This window comes from Heterodontus francisci, chromosome 5 (genome assembly GCF_036365525.1).
Source record: "Heterodontus francisci isolate sHetFra1 chromosome 5, sHetFra1.hap1, whole genome shotgun sequence".
Lineage (NCBI taxonomy): Eukaryota > Metazoa > Chordata > Chondrichthyes > Heterodontiformes > Heterodontidae > Heterodontus > Heterodontus francisci.
The window spans coordinates 99,084,540-99,108,607 of NC_090375.1; the positions used below are offsets into that span (position 1 = coordinate 99,084,540).

Genomic DNA, 24,068 nt, shown 5'->3' on the forward strand with positions numbered 1-24,068 from the left:
ACTTCTGACCTTATGATGGAGGGAAGGTAGTTGATAAAGCAGCTGAGGTTGGTTAGGCATAGGGCAAAGCCCTGAGGAATTCCTGCAGTGATGTCCTGGAGCTGAGAAGATTGGCCTTCAAGAACTACAACCATCTTCCTTTATACTAGGTATGATTCCCGACAGTAAAGAATTTTCCCCCGATTCCCATTGACTTCAATTTTACTCGAGCTCCTTGATGCCACACTCACCAAATGCTGCCTTAATGGCAAGGGCTGTCACTTCACCTCTGGAATTCAGCTGTTTTGTCCATGTTTGGACCAAGGCTGTAATAAGGTCTGGAGTGGTCCTGGAGAAATCTAGACTGAGCATTGGTGAGTATGCTTTTGGTGTGTAAGTGCTGCTTGATAGCACTATTGACGACACCTTCCATCACTTTGCTGATGTTTGAGAGTAGATTGTTGGGATGATAATTGGCCAGATTGGATTTGTCTTGCTTTTTGTGGACAGGATATGCCTGGCCAATTTTCCACTTTGTCAGTTAGATGCCAGTGTTGCAGCTGAACTGGAACAGCTTGGATAGCATCTTGGCTAGTTCTGGAGCACAAGTCTGCCTCTAATATCAACAGCAAGTTGTTCCAACTGAGTGTCCCTTCTGAATTTTAGGGGGTTTCAGAATTTGCTGGGTTTACCTTCCAGTGGATGCTGTTTGTACCCATGGTCCATGTTGAACAGTGTTATTGCATCCATACACATGGCACTGGAATGAGGTATATCTAGTTTGACCACTGGTCACATTGCAGACTTCCATTTGCCATGTGGCATCTAGAGTGGAGACGTCAAGGCCAAAAGAACAGTAGAGACATCTCTCATAAATGGTTCAATCACTATTTTTTTTTATTCATTCATGGGATGTGGACATCGCTGGCAAGGCAATATTGCCCACCTGAATTGTCCTTGAGAAGGTGGTGATGAGCCGCCTTCTTCAATACAATTGAGTGGCTTGTAAGTTTTCCTAGAAGTTAATTAAGAGTCAACCACATTGCTGTTGGTCTGGATTCACATACGGCAAATCTCCTTCTCTAAAGGACATGAATTTATAGAACAATCCAGTAGTTTCACGGTCACCATAACTGATCATAAGCTTTTTTAATTCCAGATTTATTTATAAAAATAAAGCTTGATTTTTTATTCTCCAGCTACCATGGTGAGATTCGAACTCACATCCCCAGTTTAGTAAACAAGGCCTCTGAATTATTACTCCAGTTACATAATCACTAGACTGCCATACCCTTATAGAGTCTAAATGTTTCAAGCCCAAAGATGTAGTCATGGCTGGATTCAACTCACTCGGAGTAGGGTTACAAGTAGTCATGAGAGAGGGATTCTGAGATCTTACAGATGCCCACTATTGTTTGATTATACAGAGCAGTAGATATAGTGAAGAGATCACATGAATGCAGATAAAGGAGGCCATTTGGCTCAGCTAGTGCATCTTTCCACAGATAGCTACAGTACCACTGTTTATTGGATGATTCCAGAGTTTTTGACCTCGCTGATCTATCCAGCAAATCATTCCCAGTATTAATCCCTCCATGTGAAGAATTGCTTCCTGACATCAGTTCAGAACTTGCCCTCCATGTTTCGTTTAGCAAAGGAGTAGCTGGTTGACCTAAGCAGAGACAGTTCTGTGTTATCATGCAGATACAACGGCAACAACTTGCATTTATATAGCACCCTTAAAATAGTAAACTACCCCAAGGTGATTCTTAGAAGCATTATCAAAGAAAATTTGACACCAAGCCACATAAGGAGATATTAGGAACCATGACCAAAAGTTTGGTCAAAGAAATGGTTTTAAGGAGCACCTTAAATAAGGAGAGAGAGGTAGAGAGACAAGGAGTTTAGAGGGAATTCCAGAGCATAGGGCCTAGACAGCTGAAGACACAGCTGTCAATGGTGGAGTCATTAAAATCAGTAATGCGTAAGAGTCCACAGTTGGAGGAGTGCAGAGATCTTGGAGGGTTGTGGGGCTGGAGAGATAACAGAGAAAGGGAGGCAGAAGGGTGATGGAGAGATTTGGAAACAAGGTTGATTTTAAAGTCGAGGCATTGAAGCCTGGGTCAGCGAGCACAGGGGTGATGGTGTGAGTTAGGATACAGGCAGCAGAGTACTGGATGAGCTCAAGTTTATGGAGGATGCAAGGTGAGAGGTCAGCCAGAAGAGCATTAGAATAGTTCAGTCTAGAGATAACAAAGAGTTTTAGCAGCAGATGAGCTGAGGAAGGGCAGTGAAGTGTGATATTACAGAGATGGAAGTGGGTGGTCTTGGTGATAGGGAGGGTATGGAATTGGAAGCTCATTTCAGAGTCAAATAAGAAACCAAGGTTAAAATGGTCTGGATCAGCCTCAGACAGAGTCCCTGTCTAGGGAATGGAGTTTGTGGTGGGAAATACAAGTAGTAGAGCTTTTATAACTTCTGCAGCTCTCTAGTGTCTACATAGCCATCCACCAATGCTACTACCTTATCTAGGACTAATTAATAATTAAGCACACCCAAGTGTAATGTAAATAACCCTCGAAGGCGGAGGTGGCAGAAAGCATATTAGCCCGTACGCCACTAGCATTGCACAGCTCAATAAAATAATTATTTTTTAATACGTCATTCTTTCATTGCACAGAGCAGAAAGTGTCAATTTTCCAACAACCAATAAACTAAATGGCTGATCCCTGTAATGCCCATTGTGGGTACCTGGAGGGAATCTGATGCATACTAGTTGAGGGCATTGGTGATCGTCACTACCAGTAGTGGTGTAGTGCAGATTGTTGACTGACAAAGAAGATCTTTGTGGCCTAAAGCACTGTGTTCCAGATCAGCCTAAGCTTTCTCATGCATTGTTGCACCTCAGCCACCCGCATGGTACATAGCCATATAAACACTGTTTCTTGCTTTTATTGGCATTCCTCAAGAACTGGCCCAACTTGCCATAGATGGGCAACAACCCTAACAACTTACTTCACCTCTTGTGAGGAGCATCTACCCTGGGGGTTTCGGATAGTTAGTTTGAGGAGGAAACATTGGATACATTATAGACCTTGAGTGAGCAGGAGCATGTGGTGGTAGCAATGGAGGAGCAGGAACTCCCAGCCAACCGGGCAGCTGATGGCCTTCCTCAGCTGCAAAGCTTTGGGATTCGGACTTCATGAGGTTGGCATTCAAAAAAAGTTGCCAAGAGTCTGTGTCCAAGTGTCTGACTATCAACATGTTATGCAGCCATTTCAGAATGTATCAAACAGCCTGCAAGATGCGGCATAATGTGAAAGCATCCTCAAACCATATTGGGCAATCATATTTGACTGCTTTTCTGAACTGCTGTCCATCATGGGGCACATTAAAATTTCAGAGCCAGTGAGAGACATCTTCATGAATGCTCACTGCTGCTATAGAGATCTTGGACTGCAATCTTTAACAAGCAGTTGTTTGGCATCAGCGTGCTGGGGATTAGTTGGAGACAATCATTCTGCAGGATTTCATTGACCTCACTTACTGCAGTGATATCTGCCCCCACATTTATAGTAATAATTCGTTATTGCTTATGATAAGAGGTGCAACACCCCTGACTCTAAACTACCTGCGGGCTAGCTGTTTGTTCTCTGTAGCAAAGCATAGGCATAATTCTTCTTCAACTGAGTTGATGAAAGCAAGAATTTCTATTAGTATATAAAATGTAGTGCAGGCAACTGTTGTTATGGCTACACACTCAACTTCAAAAGGCAGAAAAATCAAATAATGCTTTGTAACGGAAGCAAAATTGTGTATTTAAACATAAGCAGTAACCGCTTTTAATAGTAACTAGTCTTTCATGTCGCCTACAAGTATCACAAGAGTTGATATTTTATTAAAGGAGTATTTCTGACTCCAAACAAGTTTAATGGTATAATACAGAGGGCTACTCTATAATTTAGCTCCTAGTACTAATTAATTCTATCATTTGCACATTAAAGGCAAGTTTCAAAGTGGATAGGAGTGGAATTGGATCTCATTGAGCCAGTTTTCCAGGGAGAAAACAGATGCAAAGAGGTCCAATTTAGGAGGCCAACTTTCCACAGAAACAGGGTCGGAAACACAAACACACAAACATACAAATTAGGAACAGGAGTAGGCCACTCGGCCCTTCGAGCCTGCACCACCATTCAATAGGTTCATGGCTGAATTGATTACTCTACATTTCCACTTACCCCCGATAACCTTCCACCCACTCGCTTATCAAGAATCTATCTACCTCTGCCTTAAAAATATTCAAAGACTCTGCTTCCATCGCCTTTTGAGGAAGAGAATTCCAAAGACACAAAACCCTCTGAGAGAAAGGATTTCTCCTTATATTTGTCTTAAATGGGCAACCCCTTATTTTTAAACAGTGACACCAAGTTCTAGGTTCTCCCACAAGGGGAAACATCCTTTCCACATCCACCCTGTCAAGATACCTCAGGATCTTATATGTTTCAATCAGATCACCTCTTACTCTTCTAAGTTCCAGCAGATACAAGCCCAGCCTCTCCAACCTTTCCTCATAAGACAGCTTGCCCATTCCAGGTATTAGTCCAGTAAACTTTCTCTGTACTGCCTCCAACACATTTACATCCTTCCTTAAATAAGGAGACCAGTACTGTACACAGTACTCCTGATGTGGTCTCATATGTCCTGTATGGCTGAAGCATAACCTCCCTACTTTTGTATTCAATTCCCCTCGCGATAAACTATAACATTCTATTAGCTTTCCTAATTCCATGCTGTACCTGCATACAAACCTTTTGTGATTCATGCACTAGGACACCCAGATCTCTCTGCACCTCAGAGCTCAGCAATCTCTCACAATTTAGATAATATGCTTCTTTTTTATTCTTCCTGCCAAAGTGGACAATTTCCCACTTTCCCACATTATTCTCCATTTGCCAGGTCTTTGCCTACTCACTTAACCTATCTATATCCCCTTGTATCCCTCTTATGTCCTCTTCATAAGTTACTTTCCTACCAATTTTTGTGTCATCAGCAAATTTAGCAACCATACTTTCGGTCCCTTCATCTAAGTCATTTATATAAATTGTAAAAAGTTGAGGTCCCAGCATAGATCCCTGTGTCACACCACTCATTACATCTTGCTAACAAGAAAATTACCCATTTATGCCTACTCTCTGTTTCCTGTTAGCTAGCCAATCTACTACCCTTGCCAATACGTTACCCCCTACACCATAAGCTTTTATTTTTTGCAATAACTTTTGATGTGGCACCTTATCAAATGCCTTCTGGAAATCTAAGTACAATACATCCACCAGTTCCCCTTTATCCACAGCACATGTAACTCCTTCAAAGAACTCCAATAAATTGGTTAGACATGATTTCCTTTCCACAAAACCATGTTGACTCTGTCTAATTACTTTGATTTTTTTTCTAAATGCCCTGCTATAACATCTTTAATAATAGCATCTAACATTTTCCCTAAGACAGATGTTAAGCTAACTGACCTGTAGTTTCCTGCTTTCTGTCTCCCTTCCTTTTTGTATAAAGGAGTTACATTCGCTATTTTCTAATCTAACGGAATCTTCCCCGAATCTAGGGAATTTTGGAAAATTAAAAGTAACGCATCAACTATCTCACTAGCCACTTCTTTTAACACCCTAGGATGAAATCCATCAGGAGCTGGGGACTTGTCAGCCCACAGCTCCAACAATTTGTTCAGTACCACACCTGACACATGGGCTGAATTTTCATCACTGAGGTGGGAAACAGGAGCTGGGTTTGTTTTCAGGTCAGAAACTCGCTTCTGGTGGGAAACTAATTAAAGTTCAGATTTTTGTATGGAGAAGCCCTTATTTGATATGGAAACGGGTTTCCTCCCCACTTCCAGCCAGTGGGGCTGGGAATGGCTGGGTCAGATGAAGTGTGGGACTCATTTAGACTCCCCACAGCAGACATCACTGAGGCAGTTGGTTGTCCTGAGGGAGATATCTGTGGTTTGTGCCAAAGCCTTCCCATTGCACCAGAGATGTCACAGAAGAACCGGAGGCCTGGCACCCAGGGCAGGACAGCCCCTTGCTTCATTGATGCCAACCTGGATCTAATGCTGCAGGCTGTGCGAGAGAGGAGGGAAGTCCTCTTCCAGATTGTGACAGGGTGAGGCCACCTCATTATGCAGGAGGGACACCTCCCTGTTCAACATCATTTACCTCCGCCTCCTCTTTATACTCTTCTCTCACCTCCTGCTCCTCCCCAATGAGCTGTCTCATTCTATCATTTGCACATTAAAGGCAAGTTTCAAAGTGGATAGGAGTGGAATTGGATCTCATTGAGCCAGTTTTCCAGGGAGAAAACAGATGCAAAGAGGTCCAATTTAGGAGGCCATGTTATGGAGAGTGCAGCAGACCACCACAATGACCAAGACCCTTGCAGGAGGGTATTGGAGGGCACCACTCACCAGGTCCAGGCACCAAAATTGCAACTTCAGAAGCCCGACGGCCTGCTCAATGGTCGCCCTAGTGAGCAGGTGGCTGTGGTTGTATCGCCTCTGTACCTCTGTCTGGGGCTATCGTAGAGGGGTCAGTAGCCATCTCTTCAAGGGTTATCCCTTGTCCCCTAGGTTCCATCCATATACTTTGGGGTTGAAGTGAAGATCTGAGGCAGCTTGGACTGGCGGAGGATAAAGGAGTCAGGGCAGCTGCCAGGAAAGCGATCACACACACAAAGGAAGCTGTTGTTGTGGTCATGGACCAGTTGGACATTGAGGGAGTGAAAGCCCTTCCTGTTGATGGATCTCACTGGGTGCCTTGATGGCCACATGGGTGCAATCTATAATGCCCTGCATCTGGGGGAATCCAGCTATTGCAAAACCCAATGCTCTCTGTCCCTGTGAGGCTGTTCTTATCATTAAATGAATGTGCTGTCCAGTTCTGGCAAGGAGGGCATCAATGACTAGCAAGATGCAGTGACGGCAGATGAGATGCTATGAAGGTCCGCAGCTGATCCTTAAGAGGATCTGGAAGCAAAGAAATTCAAGGTCTCAGTGACTTTGATGACCACTGGCACGGCATAGCAACCAGTGCTGTGAGGTGCGAGATCTTCAGCAATGAGGGTGCAGATGTCTGTGACCATCTGCCCGGAGAGTCAGTCACTTGTGGCACTGATTCTCAGTCATTTCCAGGTAGCTCCATCTTTGACTGTGTTGAGGGCTTGACTTCCATTGCCTTCCTGCCCTACTTTCCTCTCCTGTGCCCTCCTCATTACTGGGATTCTGCCCTTCCTTTAGAAGGTGTTTCCCCTCATTGCCACTGCCCTAAAATCTGACCGCCATACCCCCATTACCAGCTGGAGCCTTCCTTCTAGGCAGGTGGCCACCCAATTGTCCTTGGCAGCCTTTCTTTTTTATTAATTCATGGGATGTGGGCATCGCTGGCTAGGCCAACATTTATTGCCCATCCTTAATTGCCCTTGAGAAGGTGGTAGTGCACTGCCTTCTTGAACCACTGCAGTCCATGTCAGGTAGGTACACCCACAGTGCTGTTAGGAAGAGAGTTCCAGGATTTTGACCCAGCGACAGCCTTGCCCTCTCCCCGTCTGCTCTTCCAATGATGGGGGTCGGGGGGAGGGGCAGTACTGACCTCATTCAAAGCCTGTTCACTGAGGGTTCACTTTCTCTGTCACCTGTGCAGTGCCAGGGGCACCTCTTTACCAAATGCTCAGTACTCATTTGCTCCGCTGACCATTTTATGGGGCCAGGTGATGCCCTGGGGCAGCCATGTCTAGCTCCCTACTCTTTACCTGCATTCCTTCAGCTGGTCAGTTTCTGCAGGTGCGGGTAACCCATGCGCCCCTTTAAAAATTTAAACTTCACTCCTTGACAAGCTCTCAAGCTCTTAAACAGTATTAAAATTGGTCTCAACTGAGAGGAGATTGGGATCCCAGTACCGCCTTGATGATATTGCTGGCATCTTGAAACTGACATGCCACTTGGCACAGGTATTTTCACGGCCCTCCCACCTCTGTTCTTAACTTTGGGGGGGTCCCCAAAAATCTAGTCTCATATTGGCTCAGGGACTGTAGAGGTGTCACTGGCAGCCACCTAAAACAAATATTAGGCCTCTTGAATAAGGGACAAATAAGTGCAGACAAGCTGCATTTGAGAACTGATTTCACCCCTGCTACCTCAAAAGTTTCAATTGTTTGAATGGGCCACTTGCAGCCTTCATTAAAATCCAAGACAAAGGGGAACTCTCAGCATAGCAGCTTTCCTTAAATGGGTTCTTATAAGTGCTTTAAAAAGCAGTTCTGTAATGTGTGCCGTAGGGTTTGATCCATTTCTATTGTGAGGCAAATGCACAACATTGCAGCAACAAATAACCAATTACATATGTAAGTTTTTTTTCATTCTTACATGGGATATGGGCATCGCTGGCAAGGGCAGCATTTGTTGCCTGTCCCTAATTGCCCTTGACAACTGAGTGACTTGCTGGGCCATTTCAGAGGGCAATTAAGAGCCAACGAATTTGCTGTGAGTCTGGAGTCACATGTAGGTCAGACCAGGTAAGGATGGCAGATTTCCCTCCCTAAAGACATTAGTAAACAGATGGGTTTTTATGACAATCAATGATAGTTTCATGGCACCATTACTGAGACTAGCTTTCAATTCCAGATTTTTAAAATTAATTAATTAAATTTAAATTCCACCATGGTGGGATTTGAATTCGTGTTCCCAGGACATAAGCCTGGATCTCTGGATTACTAGTCCACATTACTACTATGCCACCACTTCCCTTAGTACTTGTTACTTGACAGTCATAGTTTGAAGGCGTGGCATTGTTGAATGAAGATCAGTGTGGCGATTAAGGAGGCGACGGGACCCTCATTAAAACAGGTATGTAAATTAGTTTACATATTTAAATGGGGGTCCCGTTGCTGAGCGGCGGGGCGGCTGCCATGAGGCCTCGCCGCCTAAATTGGCACAGAGACTGTTGGCATCGGGGTCGGTGGCAGATATCCGCCACATCGATCGTCATTGCCCCCCTGCCAACGTTCCCGACAGCGGAGAGGCTTTAAAATCCAGCACTTTAAATGGACGGGAATCCCGCCTCCTAAAACTTTGACACAAAAACACCGGAGGATCCCTCCAAGGGGCCAAGAAAATGCAGAGGCAGGACTCCCCTGCCTTTTCGGCCTGGCATCATGAGCCCCACTCCAGCACAAAATCTATTCAGTCGTCTCTGCTTTTTTGTTAATTACAAACCCTTTTGTCACTGGAAACAGTTTTTTCCTTATTTACCCTATTAAAACCCTTCATAATTTTGAGTAACTCTATCAAATCTCCCCTTAATCTTCTCTGCCCTAAGGAGAAAACTCCCACTTTCTCTTGTCTCTCCATGTACCTAAAGTCCTGCATCTTCTGAACCTTCTCTAAGGCCTTGGTATCCTTGCTAAAGTGTGGTGCCCAGAACAGGCCACAATACTCCAGCTGAGGCCTAACCAGTGATTTATAAAGGTTTAGCATAACTTCTTTGCTGTTGTACTCTGCCTCTATTTATAAGCCCAAGGATCCCATATGCTTTGCTAGCAGCCTTCCAACTTGTCCTGCCATCTGCAAAGATTTCTCTATGTATACCCTCAGGTTTCTCTGTACTGGTCCCCCTTTAACATTGTACCATTTCATTCATATTGCTTCTCCTCATGACAAGAAAAGAAAAATCTTCAAGGCCACTGGCTTCATAGATGCAGCATTGGAGGTCTTGGTGGTGGGAAGTTGGCAGGAGGAGGGTCGTCCTCTTCCCACCAGGTGACAAGATACATGGCAGCAGTGGGCAGAGGTAGAAGAGCAGTTCAGCACCAGGAATTTCGCCTTACGGACTTGGCTGTAATGCAATAAAGAGTATAATGACTTGACTAGGGTTACTAAGGTAACACTCCTAACTACAAACTCACACCATTCTCTGCATAACCTGGCACTACCTTTTGCCCCAGAACTCGCAACCCTTCCCACCCCGAATATCTATACTCTCTTCTGTTCACTGCAGCACACTTCACTTCACCTCCTTCTGCTCTTAATGCCACACTCTGCTGCTTTTACTCCCCTCACTATTTTTGTCTTTACTTCCTCACATTTCTGCTGCCCTTAACACCCCAGTACTATCATTCTACCTTAACCTGCACCTCCTCAAAGCATCTCACTAAAACACTTCCTTCTTTCTTCCACATCAAGCTTGCAAGCAATAACAGAGAACAGACAAGGAGGAAGGAGAATGTCCATTCAGGTCCTCTCTCAAGTTATGGATAACGTCATGAAGATCAGGAGGATGCTTTATTTGAAAAGGTGAAGTAAATGTAGTGTTACAACCAGGTGAGACAGATGGCTAGGGGTTCCTCTCAGCCTTCACCTGGTCTTACTGTAACAGTGTTTAATTTTAAACACACCGTGTTTTTAGCTCCTCCTTGTTCATCGCTTTCCAATGAAAAGGCAAATAAACCAGCACAAACAGGTTTTCTTAGGTTTAAAGAAGAAAAGTTGAAATTTATTAAACTTGAACTTAAACTCGAATTCGGTTGACGCCTACGGATACACCCATGCTAGCATGCATACGCGATACACACATGCAAATAGAGACAGAAAAAAGCAGAAGAAAAATAAAGTGGAAAAATTTGAGGCAGTATCTGAAGAGTTTTTGTTACGTTTCTTCAAGCTCACTGTAAAGTCCTTGATTGTAGATATATCTTGCTTTTTGTTGGGGCCCAGTATTCTTCTTAAACCTTGTTCACTGCAGAAGACTTTTCTTTCTCTTGGAGTTCATGTGTCTTCAGTAGATTCAGAGGCTTGTGAGAAAGAGATGGGATCAGACAGGAGAGATCTTCTCAGTCCAGGAGCAAACAGTCTTTCTGAGTTCAAACTCTCTGTGACCAGTTCAAAAGAAAACTCTGGAACAGCCAGTTAGTCATCTGACCAGCTGGTCTAACCAGACCTGGTCCTCGTGGATTGTATCCTCCTTAGCAGGCCCTGGAATGCACTTCCTCACCTTCGATGTCTGTTAGTATGTAAATGTTTTTTTCCAGCCACGGCTGATCTGTTTAACAAGGCATTTCCTCGCTCCAGCGACAGCTAAAAGTCAATGTTCATATGACAAAACCAATGTGCCTCATTCTTGGCAGGTGGGGGCCTGCATGATTGTAGAGAATCCAAAGGCTGAGGAGCTGGGTGAGGGAAGCATATAAGATGGCCTGAACTGGCCTAAGAAGTAAAAAATCAGCCAAAGTACCTGCTCTTGAAACTTCAGTGCCCTCTGCTGGAAACTGTGCTTGTAGGTATAACAGTGATGACAAGATCAGGCTTGGCTGTGGAGCAAATAACTTAGCATTACTCACTGTCAAAGTTTATGGACTGAATTTCACCAGCCCCTTGATGCTGCGGGTCGCGGCACGGGGGCCGGTAAAATGTTGTTGGGAGAGCCCCGCCTTGACCTGCGATGTTGAGAAGGGCCTGCCGCATATTACTGGTGGCGGGGGGACCTCGGTGCAGCGCCCCCGCCGCCTGGCGATGGACCCTTCATCTGCATATTCAAATAAATATAAATGAGATGCTAATAAACTTACCTGCAGGCGGCGATCGTCCCACGCCGATTTTACGGCCTCCGTTTGGCCTTCGTGCACCTTCGGAATTCCGCACGGAGTTCCGAGGCGAGAACCTGGTGGGGAGGGGGGAGGAATAAAATTTTCAGGGTGAGAGGGGTGGAGAAGCGGGGAAAACATTTATTATTGGCTGTGGGGATGGTGTGAAGGGGTTAAGGATCAAAGGGAACAAATGTCGTGGGGGAAAGTTTGTGATACTAATAAAATTTTATCATGGCAGTAGAGAGCAATTAATGTATGACTTACCCACTGGGGGGTGGGAGGCGGGATTTAGGGCTGAAATACATTTTTATTTTTATAGCCTGGAGACCGGGATCTTTAAATATTAAAATGTTGCTGAAGGGCTTGAAGCCCTTTTAAAAATGGCGACTATGCCGGCGCAGTGGCACCGGTTGCCGTTGCTGAGTATGCAGCAGCCGCCCCTACACATCATCGGAGGTGGCCGCTCTGGCCCCACTATTTAAATGAGCCCTCGTGCAAAATATTGCGGCGGCTCCTCAGCGGCCCTTTCATGTCAGAAGGCCGCCATGTTGAAAGCACGCCACCAAGGAACGCGGCGCGCAATTAAGATTCAGCCCGATATGTGGAGAATAGTCACTTAAGCAAGGTTAAGAAGGGTCAGTGGTTCCTGTGGAACCATACTTAACATGAAAATATGTCTCCATAAGAGATTGGGACAAAAAAAGACACCAAATTGTAGAATTAATGATGCCCCTTTATGCAACAATGATAAAATAATTTGTAAATACTTCCCATCTTGTCCCTTATTGTCAGCTAAGCAAGCTTTCAAGATTATTATTCTCATATTTAGCTTGTTGCAGTCACTGTATCCCTGAATTATAAAAACAGTATATAATTAATGCCATAAGAACATTTGGTTATCAACTTTATTTGCTACCATACAAAAAAACTGTATAGTATACAACACATGTTTCTGTCTCCTTGTAAGAAATAGCAATTACATGATGAGCCATCAATGTACAACCTACACAAACATAAAAATGTACACTTCATCAGGGCTGAAAAATGCAAATTTTACAATAAAGTCTAGCATTATTAATGCAGTTTGACACAACAAACAATTTAGTGCACGTTACAAAACACATCAAGTGTGAACCAGTTGGAAACAATAAATATTAATGTACTACACAGAGATACCTGAGCCAAAACATTGAACAGCACATTTAAATTAGCATCAAGCAATTACAAATAATAGTTATGAATGAGTACACAAAAGTATAGACAATTACAAAATAATTATCTTTTATATATAAAACTGAACTTAAGAGCTTTTTAAAAAGCAGTGCTTTGCTTTAAGATTCAGTATATTACCACAATATTATATTTATAAAACTGTTACTATTTTCATGTGTGGTAGCAATTAATTCTATGATTCTCACTATATTCAGCAGATACAGTATGACAGCAGTAACAATCTACTAGTGGGTACTTGGGCTCTGTACTTTTTAAACAGGGCTCTGTGTTCTTGTACATTTTTTGAGGGGAATCTTTTCAAAGCTACAGACAAATCTCTTCAGGACCCAACTCTCCCAAATATTAAGGCAAGATCATAGAAAAATGATGGCACATTGTACTGTAAAAAGAATTCAATGCACACCCACATCGTCACTGCATTTACAGATTTGCCTTGAAGTTCTGGAGGAATCGGGTCCTTTTTGTACTTTTTGTGGGTTGCTTTTTTAAATGATTAATGGCGTTAGTAAGTTGATAGACCTAATAATGGTTACTTGCACCTTAGCATAAATACCAAAACAGAAAACAAACAGAAATGGGCAGTAAGTGGCATTTTGTATCGTGAGCGCGGTGCTGATGATAAGTTGCTTTCAAAGTGGAATTGGTCTTCTTGGGACGTTTTTTTGGACTGAAATATACAGGACTGATTATAGATCTGTAAGGGCAATAGTAGATAAATCGTCTTGCAAAACAAATAAACAAAAAGTAGTATGTGTTCATCGGTGATGTGATGGGTTTAGTGATGAGCTCTACTGTTAGTGTGAGCAAATGAAAACCACAATGTTATGGGTTCACGTTGAAACAGGCTTAATATCTTCAGCACTGAGGGTAGTGTTTCAACAATGAAATTGGTAGCTGTAAAAGGAGAAAACAATTCCTTCCCTTTTAACAGTTAATTCTACATGGTATAAAGTTTAAAATGATCAGGCTCAAACCATGTACCTTTCATTCAAAGTTGCACAATTCAAATTATTTGTTAATTTAAATTATGCAAAAAACTTATTTCCATTGAAAAGGCATTGAAAATCAGTCAGTTAATTCCAATTTGAACTTCCACCCAAATGGGTGTTGATCAGTGAAATGTGCTGCTTAATTCAATTTCAACCAGCTTCAAGCAGTGCAGAGCAACTCAGCTTCCTGCATTATTCGCCTTACCTTGCTGGAAAAGGCAAATGAATTTGCCCAAGAATTTGGAGTTAACCCTGTTTCTGCACTGTGGATCAACCATTACAACAACCATCACACATTAATCAAATCCAGGTCCACTCAGGGAGATGGGGCAAGCAATGCTCCCACAGAAAGCATCAACAAATGGGCCAAGGATAAAATTTCCTGAAATGTTATTTTGTTTCAAACTAGGAAACATTTTTCTTGCAAATGAACGGACCTTTTTGATAAGCAGCTCCCAAGCAGAACGTGAATTTTCATCAACAAAAGAATCTGAGGTGGGCAAAAGATGAGCGGCAAATTACTGCAATAATTTGTGCTCGCTCGACTTGAAGGAGGAAAGGGGATAAAAAAGAAAGCTACTGGTGACTGGAATTCTAACCCCCTGAGCACCCCCCAACCCCCTACCCCCACCCTGATGTTTGAATGGTATTGTTATTCTCCCATAACCTACAGTAACAATAATAAGGCATGGATGGCTGAGGACTGGCTGCATCACTTTGACTGAGGCATGACATTACCAGACAGAAATATTGTCTTGATAGTTGGCAATTGTGCAGTCCACTTAAACCATCTGTATCTAAAAGCAGAATCCATTGCCATCTACTTTTGGTACTGTAAGTTCATTCCATCTACAGCTGCATTTGGGGATCTCACACATGCACCCATGATTCACTCTGAAGCAGCAAATGTCTTTATGCTTGCAAGTTCTCTGTTGTGACTGCCAGCAGATGTGAGGTTTGATAAAGGTGTTTCGTTTGCTGACTGATAAAGAAACTGCTGACTCTGTGTGGGAGTACGATACTGGTAAAAGTCAGAAAGAGACCTAAGTGAGTGGAACAATAAGCAGACAGATGTAGAGATACCAATCTCCCCACACTTCTGTGCAATTGCTGAGGAAATGGCTGACACCTAAGTCAGATGTTCTGATGGAATTTTTCTCTGTGTTAGAGATATAAATGAACTGTTGATAGGAAGCCAGCAACAGTTACAGAGTATTTTGCAAATGACTGAACTTTGTATTACGTAGCTTATACAATACTCAGGTTTTCATTATCTGCTTTTTAATAGTTACTTTGTGGCACCTTTCAATAGCTAAAATCAATCATTTACACTGTTTCACTGGGGTTTCTGCTAATCTGCTGCTGAAACTATGTTAGGAGATGAAGAGAACTCTGTCTAAATTCAGGGACCTAATATGCTGTTTCATTAAAATTGCTTAATTTGGTTTATTGTATAATCTGTTGGGTAGAAATTGTTATGGTTCATGTTCAGGCATATAACTAACAATATACACACAGAGGCCTGAGGCTCACCCAAAATTGGGCTTATGCCTCATTTTATTAATTTAAGCAAGCTGCTAACACTTGCCGCGTCTTGAGAAGCAGCTTGCCACTTTAACAAGATCAATTTCAGGACACTTTTCTCATTGGCAACAGCGCGCAGGTAATTCCCACGAATAGAGTAGGACAATGGGAGGAGTACCAATTGCAGTTCTGCAGCAGCCCTCGGGAGGTGTGAATAAAACAACTTATCTTTACTGTGGCAGTTACTTGCTAGACCTAATCCATGTGGGGATTGCTCAATTTGGTCAGTTCAATTTAGCAGAGAAGTCCTAAATCTGATGTTAAGCCACTCATTATCATATGCAAGGGGATTAATGCCTGTATAAGGTGGCTTTCTGGGATTTCTGCAAAGCTGTCTTTACTGATATGGTTGCACCCATAATGCAAGTGCGTGATATTGTCCCTCCAAAATTGAACCTTTATGCTCCTATTTTCCACCCAGAAAATCAGCATAATGAGGACCAATCTCTACCCCTTTTACCTTTAGCAACAAGCCTTGAATTAGAAACAGATGGCACTCAGAACAATTTTTTTCAGGGACCCCCTTGTTTGAAAAGGTGTTTGCCAAATGTCTTATATTCAGAGCAGGTAAAGATGAGTATGTCATTTTTAGCACACATAAATGATGCAGAGGTGCACGTTGTATTATTATGTTATGTCATAATAAACAAATGAAAAAATGTTTGGTAAACACTATTTTATGAAGACTGTGCATTTTTCAATAACAGTTTCTAAAAGCAAGTAGATCAGGAACAAACAGTAATTATTAAATAACTTGAGCAGTTAACTCAAAAGGCAAAGCAGCCACAAAATTAATTAACCAAAAATAATTCTGACAGTACACAATATGGTTCATATTTTCCTCTGTGTATCAAATATAATTATAACTCTAAGGGTGGAGAAAGAGCAATAGAAATCAATGATTTTATTGCTACTTTGAGTCTTGCTTCTATGATAAACTGGATGTGACAGATCTCGATTGTCACCCTCCTAAATAGCGTCATTGACAAATTTCCTGAGGGTAGCCTATTATATATATTTTGAGTTGACTCTTCATGGGAAATCTACCCGGCACCCTCTTGGGGGCAAATGGCTGCTGCAGGTTTGGATGCGCATGATCTGCAGCCTGTGAGACAGGACAACTCAGCCTTAAGTTAAAGGGCCCAAATTTTTAAATAAAAACAGAAAATGCTGAAAATACTCAGCAAGTCAGGCAGCATCTGTGAAGACAGGAACAGAGTTAACGTTTCAGATCGATGACTTTTCTTCAGAACTGGAACCCAAATTTTGTACTTTGTGTACTTTTACATTGCAGCAAAATGCGCTATGTAATTGAGACATGAAGTCACCTTAGTCACTTAGTCAAGTAGTTGTCTCCAAGCAGTTAGACTGACATTTTCATTCGCTGTTAGGGGTGTCCTGTGTTACATTTGCTGGGGCTCATTGCTATCTGATGTGTTTCTTAAAGCAACTGTGGAAAGACACATAGTGGCCCCGAACTGTTGATATTATTATCTGACTGTTCCTGTGTTTCTTCATGCACATCACTATTGTAAGCCAATGCCTTACAATTCCCAGTCATCCGTTGAGCATACAACTGTTGGTCTTCCATGAGATGAGTCTCTCTCTGCTAGCTGTCTGATAGCACCAGTGCTACTTAAGTCTTAGACTGCAAACTGCAGATTCATGTAAGGTATAACTGTGACCTATATTACAGTCATTGCCACTGTGGTTACCACTGGCATTGTTCTCTGTTCAATTACAGAGTAACATTTGGTGCAAATCAAAGAATATATATAATTATTATGGTATACACAAGATGCTCCATGTACCGCCGTTACTTACTATGGACCACTGTTCCCTCTCTATAACTGAGTTAAAGTCTGCTGTTGTGAAGGTCCACTACCCACTAAATGTCTTGACCTTATGCTATATGAAAATTGGACAATTAAACATAAAAGCAGTATGGATTCAGGCAGAGGATTGAAGATATATAAATTCTCCCCTAGATGTATATTTGCTTTACTGCCCTGACATGTGGAATATAATTTACACTGGCTTGCTATTTAAAGCTTGATTATGTTCCTTAATACATCATTCTTAATATGTCTTTGTATGATAACACCATTTCTGATATCTATGCGTTGTCTCCCACTTTCATATTCATTGACCAGATGTGTCCCTTCTCTCTATAGCTCCATATTAAGACAGGGTGATATTGCTGCCATATCTAAGTGCTGCTTTTCAAAGCATTAAACTTCTTATGGACCTGATTTCCACCCCTTTGTTTGATCCAGTTTGTGACATATCCGGGCCATAGTGTCAGTTCCACTTTAATCTCCAGATAGAGAGAGCAGAACTCTTCTCAAGAATGTTTGGATGCTGGCTACATTTTTAAAAACATTAAAAGGGACACAACACAATAGCTGCAGTTAGATGGAAGCTGACTATGCCTTGAAGCAGTGTGTGTCTAACTACTGGAGGATAACAACTTGACTAAGTAACTAAGGAGATTTGGTGGGCAATTTTAACCTAACCTGTCTGTCTGGAAACTGACTGGATCAGACGCAATTCTGGGGTTACACCCACCCTGTTTTCTCCACTGCAGCTGATGGGTGGCACAGTGGTGCGGTGGTTAGCACTGCAGCCTCACAGCTCCAGCAACCTGGGTTCAGTTCTGGGTACTACCTGTGCGGAGTTTACAAGTTCTCCCTGTGACTGTGTGGGTTTTCGCCAGGTGCTCATGTTGCCTCCCACAGCCAAAGACTTGCAGGTTGATAAGTAAATTGGTTATTGTAAATTGCCCCTAGTGTAGGTAGGTGGCAGGAGAATGGTAGGGAATATGGGATTAGTGTAGGATTAGTATAAATGGGTGGTCATTGGTCAGCACAGACTCAGTGGGTTGAAGGGCCTGTTTCAGTGCTGTATCTCAAAATAAATAAAGAGTAGTATTGGGTGGGGTGTAAATCCAATGTTTCACCCAATTGTGTGGTTTCTTTGGCAGCAACTTAAATTAAAATTCCCTTGGTACGAAACACAGTTTGCAAACTGTGAGGTATAACTACGATAATGTTATGTGCATGCCAACATTTATATTAAATGCTATTGCTTAGGGTTGAAGTGAATACTTTTCAGAAAACCCTAAAATGGAGTGAATTATTTTAGTGTCAAAACCACTGCTTGATATTGAATTAAGGAAGGTTTACATGTTTACTGTTGGGTCCTTAGTGGAAATCATTTAAAAATATGGTGGCCATCACTTTGTTTGTGTTCTTTTTACACAGGTACTAATGGCAGTTCTAAGTGAAGTTATGACTGTCCTATACAAAGTTTATCATAAGTAGTGACATTTTACTAATAAGTTAATTTTAATATGCAGCTGACAGGTTTTCACTAAGAGGAGCTCATTTGGCACAAAGGATTTAAAGGAACATTTCTTACCCCATCTACGAGGGTATGGAATGGAACAAAATATATCAAGGTGGCACAGAAATTAAACAGATCAACTTCTTTGAGGGTCAGAAGTAAGGCAAGTGATGGCATTTCTAGTGACAACCTTTTTATACTGGGTGCGCTAGGAAAACCTTGCACCAGATTTATTGCCTGTGTTTGGGGAGGGAGATGAAATACTAAAAATAATGCAGATAGATGACATGCCATGAACTTAGATTTGTGCCAGAAATCATCGTGCTGAAAATATGTAACGATAATCAATTTAATAATATTTATTACACTAATAGGCGGCTTAGTATTGCCATTGAAAACATTTGATTCTTGATACTATTTTTGGAACATTTTCAGAAGTTTGATCCCACTTCTGAATTGTCACTAATAAATAACTAAAAGAATCCTATCAAAGTAGGTAAGATTCGACCCCCACTAATAAAATGGCGTGAATTTGACTAGAATCAAGTGTTGCTGATAATGTGACCACCTTTAAAATGACATTCACATTAAATACAAAGTAATACACATCCAAATGAAACAACCCATAGAAAGTACATATAAGATGGTGTTGGTATACAGTGCAAAGAAAAAGTCAGATCACAGGAGTAGCCCTTTAATTAATATATTCTTAAAAATTGCACAAAACATACTATAACCCCATAGAACAAACATCATATCTAGCACCACTGAATTTTTTAAAATTTGTTTTTACAAACTGTGTTTTGCAACTGAAATAAAGATGCAAAATTAACAGGCAAACATTTTCAGTCACCTTTAGCCATCAGCTGCTGTCCCAAATACAAATACATGTACACAGTTAGACTCATTCAAGCACACACAGGCGCAAGAACGCATGCATGCTCGTGTGTGCATGTGGTACATACCCCCATTCACACACAAAGGCAGTTTGTAGCTAATTCATGATGTAATATAGTGTACAAGAAATTTGACATTTTACAGTTTAAAAAAATCAATAAAAACATTTTCGTACAAGCAATTTGTTGAGATTTCTCTAGTCTTTTGCTTTTCTGTTACTGTACAGTAGTCCCTGATATACAGACTCTATCTGTTATGAACTGTTGCTCGAATGAGTATTTTTGTAAAACAGATGCACTGCATTTAAGTTTCCACGAGAGGGCAGTGTTTCATATTACACTTTCCTTTTGCATGATCCTTTTACAATTGATTGCTTTGTTGGTTGTACAAAATGCAATATAAAAAGTAAAGAATATATATATCTAGCAAAACACAGTAATAAGAAAATAAATGCATCAGAACACAAATGATCAGAACTAAAAACAAATCCTTTTTTTGAAACTCACGTAAGACATAAATAATATTTTTTGTTATTTGTTATTTGAGCCCAAAGAGAAATGTCACTTATAAAAAAAGTTTTCTTTCTTGTTCTAGAATCTACATAGGCAAAATAATTTTATAAACCTCTCCCAGAAAACCATTTCTTTAAATATAATGTTTGCATAATTAAAACAATTAAAAAAAACTTAAATTAAAAATAAATAATAATGCATTAGAAAAATAACCTAATCACACACTTTTTACATCAAATTATGAAAAAAGAAAAAAACTAGTGCAAAAGGAAAGTATCTGAAGTAAGTGCAGTGTTCTAGATGCTGTCCCTTCCAATTTGCTTTCAAAGAAAGGTTCCATCATGGACCTACATGGGCTAGATATGAAAACTATTAAAAATCAGCACTACACAACATTCTTCTTTACTTATTGCACATGATGCACACAGTTGAAGATATTTTAAACATACTAGCCCTGAAAGCAAGCAGTTGGATCCTAACATATGAACACTTAATCTGTTTGTAATTCCTCCCTCCAGTATTTTATCAGGGGTGTGAAACCCATTTATTTTAAATGGGTTAACACCTCTACTAAAATAGCAGAGAGAAGCATTTTAGGTGAACCTGTTAAGTATTCATATGCTATCGCTGCATAATTTCAAGGCCGCTTTTTTTGTAATTAATGTGGCAGTTATACGACAGAAATTAGCTTCTAATTTGATTTGAGAAGGGGTCTGTAACTCTGCAATATCATCTCGGAGCATTAACAAACAGCAGTGTTTTATGATGTTTCAATATATATTATCTAGCTTTTGTTTATGATACCTTCGAGTTGCGCCCATAAAGAAGGGTTACTGTTACGTGTTGCGATGTGGCTGTTGTAAATATGGTTTTTGCATTTCCTAAGACAGGCCACTAACACATGTGCGACAAACACTTGAAGCTGAAGTGTACTGCCTATGAATAAAAAAATGCCATTAGCATGGCATGTACAAGTTTCACACCTGGATACCCTTTACTGCTTGCTTTATGCTTTCCAGAAGGGCCTTGCTTTCAGGGGTGTAATTCCTCTCCAAACTGCTGTACATGTCAGTCAAAGTGTTCACATACAAATCAAAATTCTGTTCGCTGATTGGCTCCTAAGTGAAAAATTCACATTTAACATAATTAATATATAATTCATGTTTAAGGGCGTCAATCTCAAATTTAAAAAGTCAAGATTTCGTTAAAAATAGAAGTTAATGCTTGAATGGACATTAAAGTGTGTCGCATTTGGGAAGTGATTTGATTACTGTTTGCTCATCTGAGGATGTCTAATCTCACCTGGGGTTATGGAAATTACTCATTTTTATAGCCACTATTTCTGTAGCTCATAGAGTAAAAATAAAGCATTCTTCTCAGAAATGGATGCCATTTGTAGCTTGCTTTTCATTCTTTTCTTAATTTCTGATGCATCTCTCCAGTAAACAGCATTGAGTTAATTCCCGCAGTGGGTACCAACCATATGGGTTATTTATTTTTTTAATTTTTATTTAGAGATACAGCACTGAAACAGGCCCTTCGGCCCACCGAGTCTGTGCCGACCATCAACCACCTATACTAATCCTACACTAATCCCATATTCCTACCATATCCCCACCTGTCCCTATATTCCCCTACCACCTACCTATACTAGGGGCAATTTTATAATGGCCAATTTACCTATCAACCTGCAAGTCTTTGGTGGTGGGAGGAAACCGGAGCACCCAGCGAAAACCCACGCAGACACAGGGAGAACTTGCAAACTCCGCACAGGCAGTACCCAGAATTGAACCCGGGTCGCTGGAGCTGTGAGACTGCGGTGCTAACCACTGCGCCACTGTGCCGCCCATTGTATTGACTAATCCCAGGTTCTTTGTCTACCTGTTTTTGTGTTGCAAAGATCCTGGGGGAAAAATAGCTAGAACCCATTGCAAGAAGTGGGACCACTTGTGGTCAATGTGCCACCATGTTTATCCCTGAGTTAATGTGCTGTTCCATGTACTACTGGGCTTCCACTGACAGTTCACCAGCACCAGAATGTTGATGGAGCTGAGTCGCATATGTCTGTAACAAAGGTAGTCAAACTGGGTTTCCTGGATCTTCAGAGGTTCATAGAGGACAAGCAGGGGTTCTGTGAGCTCCCCAGATTTCTGTATTTGCTAAATTGTTATATGGTTTTTCTGTTATTTTCTACTAATAAAATACATTGGTCTAAATTTCCTCAAGAGCGAAATTGGCAGACTTCCTCCACCCCCATCCCCAAGAGATGGCGACATGGCCATTTTCTACTCTTTATGCCATTTCTCTGATGTTTGGCCAGTTTCGTGCCAAAGTTATGGAAGGAAATCAGGAGACCTCCAATGGCAATTCAGGGCCATTTTCTGTATGACAGTGCTATTTTCCTTTGATTGGCTGACATTAGTTGAAATTTTCTCAGAGCTGACCCCCATTCTGCTGCCATAACCTAGCCAGAAATTACATTGGAAGAGCAGAAGCAGCTCTGAGGAGGTTGGCAACCATTGTCTTCTGGAAGTTAGTACAGGGGTTCCCAGGACTGTATTAATATTGACAGAGGACCCAACAGCAAATGCAAAAGCCTCTGTTTTATAATATAGAGGTCAATAGATATTGAGATTGTGGGCCTCTACAGACTTTAGAGAGTAACCTTGAGCTACATTAATTGAGCACCACTCTTCTAATTCCAAAGAACATGCTTACTAGCAAAGTGTGAAGATATTCCTTGCATTCTAGTTGTAACAAGATCAATAACCTGTCTTTATGAATACATTTATCATTTTGCTATATCTAGTCCACTAAATGCCAAGGATAGATCTTTGGGGGACACCAGAGGTAATGGTGTGGCAGCAGGAATGACTTCCCATTAAATATCACAATGGACATTTTTATAGTGTTGCTGGGGTTTCAGAATGGCTCTAATTAAATGGAAATCCACAACCTCGCTGCATTGTTTCCCACTTTTTATTCTATCTATGTGCTATTAGTATCAATTGATGGACCAAGAGAAAGAGGTAAGAAAAACAGTACTTTAAAGGTTCTCAGTCTTTAGTTGGAGGAAATTTCTGCTCATCCAGTACTGGATGTTGGACAAGCACCTGACAATTTAGAAAGAGTAGAGATATTGAGAGAGTTGATGGTGAGGTAGATCCGAGTGTCATCAGCGCACCTGATATTGCGCTTTTGGGTGATGTCCCCCTAAGATCTATCCTTGGCCCCCTCCTATTTCTCATCTACATGCTGCCCCCTTGGTGACATACTGAGAAGACCTGAGGTCATTGCCTTCAGTCCCCACTACAAACTCTGTTCCCAAGCCACTGACTCCATCCCTCTCCGTGGCAACTGTCTGAGACAGTTCACAACCTTGATGTCATATCTGACCCCAAGATGAGTTCTGACCACATCTCTACTCCATCACAGAAACCCCCAATATCCACCTCCTTAACATCACCTGACACCATCCCTGCCTCAGCTCATCTGCTGCTGAAACCCTTAACCATGCCTTTTTTATTTCAAGTTCTGTTCACTCATCGCTCCTGTGTTCACTGATCTACATTGGCTGCTGGTTAAGCAAGATTTCGATTTTAAAATTCTCATTCGTGTTTTTAAATCCCTCCATGACCTCATCCCTCCTTATCTTTGCAATCTTCTCCATGCCAACAACTTCCAAAGTATCTGCACTCTTCCAATTCTGGACCCATACACATCCTTGATTTTAATTGTTTCACCTCTGGCAGGCATGCCTTCAGCTGCCAAGACCCTAAGCTCTGGAATTCCCTCCCTAAACCTCTCTGTCTCTCTACCTCATTTTCCTCATTTAAGTCACTCCTGAAAATGTAACTTTTGGGCCAACCTTTTGGTCATCTGCCCTAAA

The 24,068-nt window shown here is 41.6% G+C and overlaps 1 protein-coding gene across 7 annotated transcripts in view; it reads right to left on the bottom strand.

Moving 5' to 3' along the window:
* Positions 1-1,569: 1,569 nt before the first annotated feature.
* Positions 1,570-24,068, bottom strand: part of st18 (ST18 C2H2C-type zinc finger transcription factor) — a 476,845-nt gene continuing 454,346 nt past the window's right edge. For 4 of the 7 annotated variants that reach the window (XM_068031828.1, XM_068031829.1, XM_068031824.1 and 1 more), the window contains 2 exons: positions 21,163-21,297; positions 1,570-1,651 (listed from right to left, as the gene is read on the bottom strand). In XM_068031828.1, coding sequence (XP_067887929.1) covers positions 1,628-1,651; positions 21,163-21,297 — 159 coding nt within the window. In that variant the 3' untranslated portion in view covers positions 1,570-1,627. Of the gene's footprint in view, positions 1,652-14,483; positions 21,298-24,068 lie in introns of those variants that run through there. The other 3 variants (XM_068031826.1, XM_068031830.1, XM_068031827.1) reach the window with 3 other exon arrangements.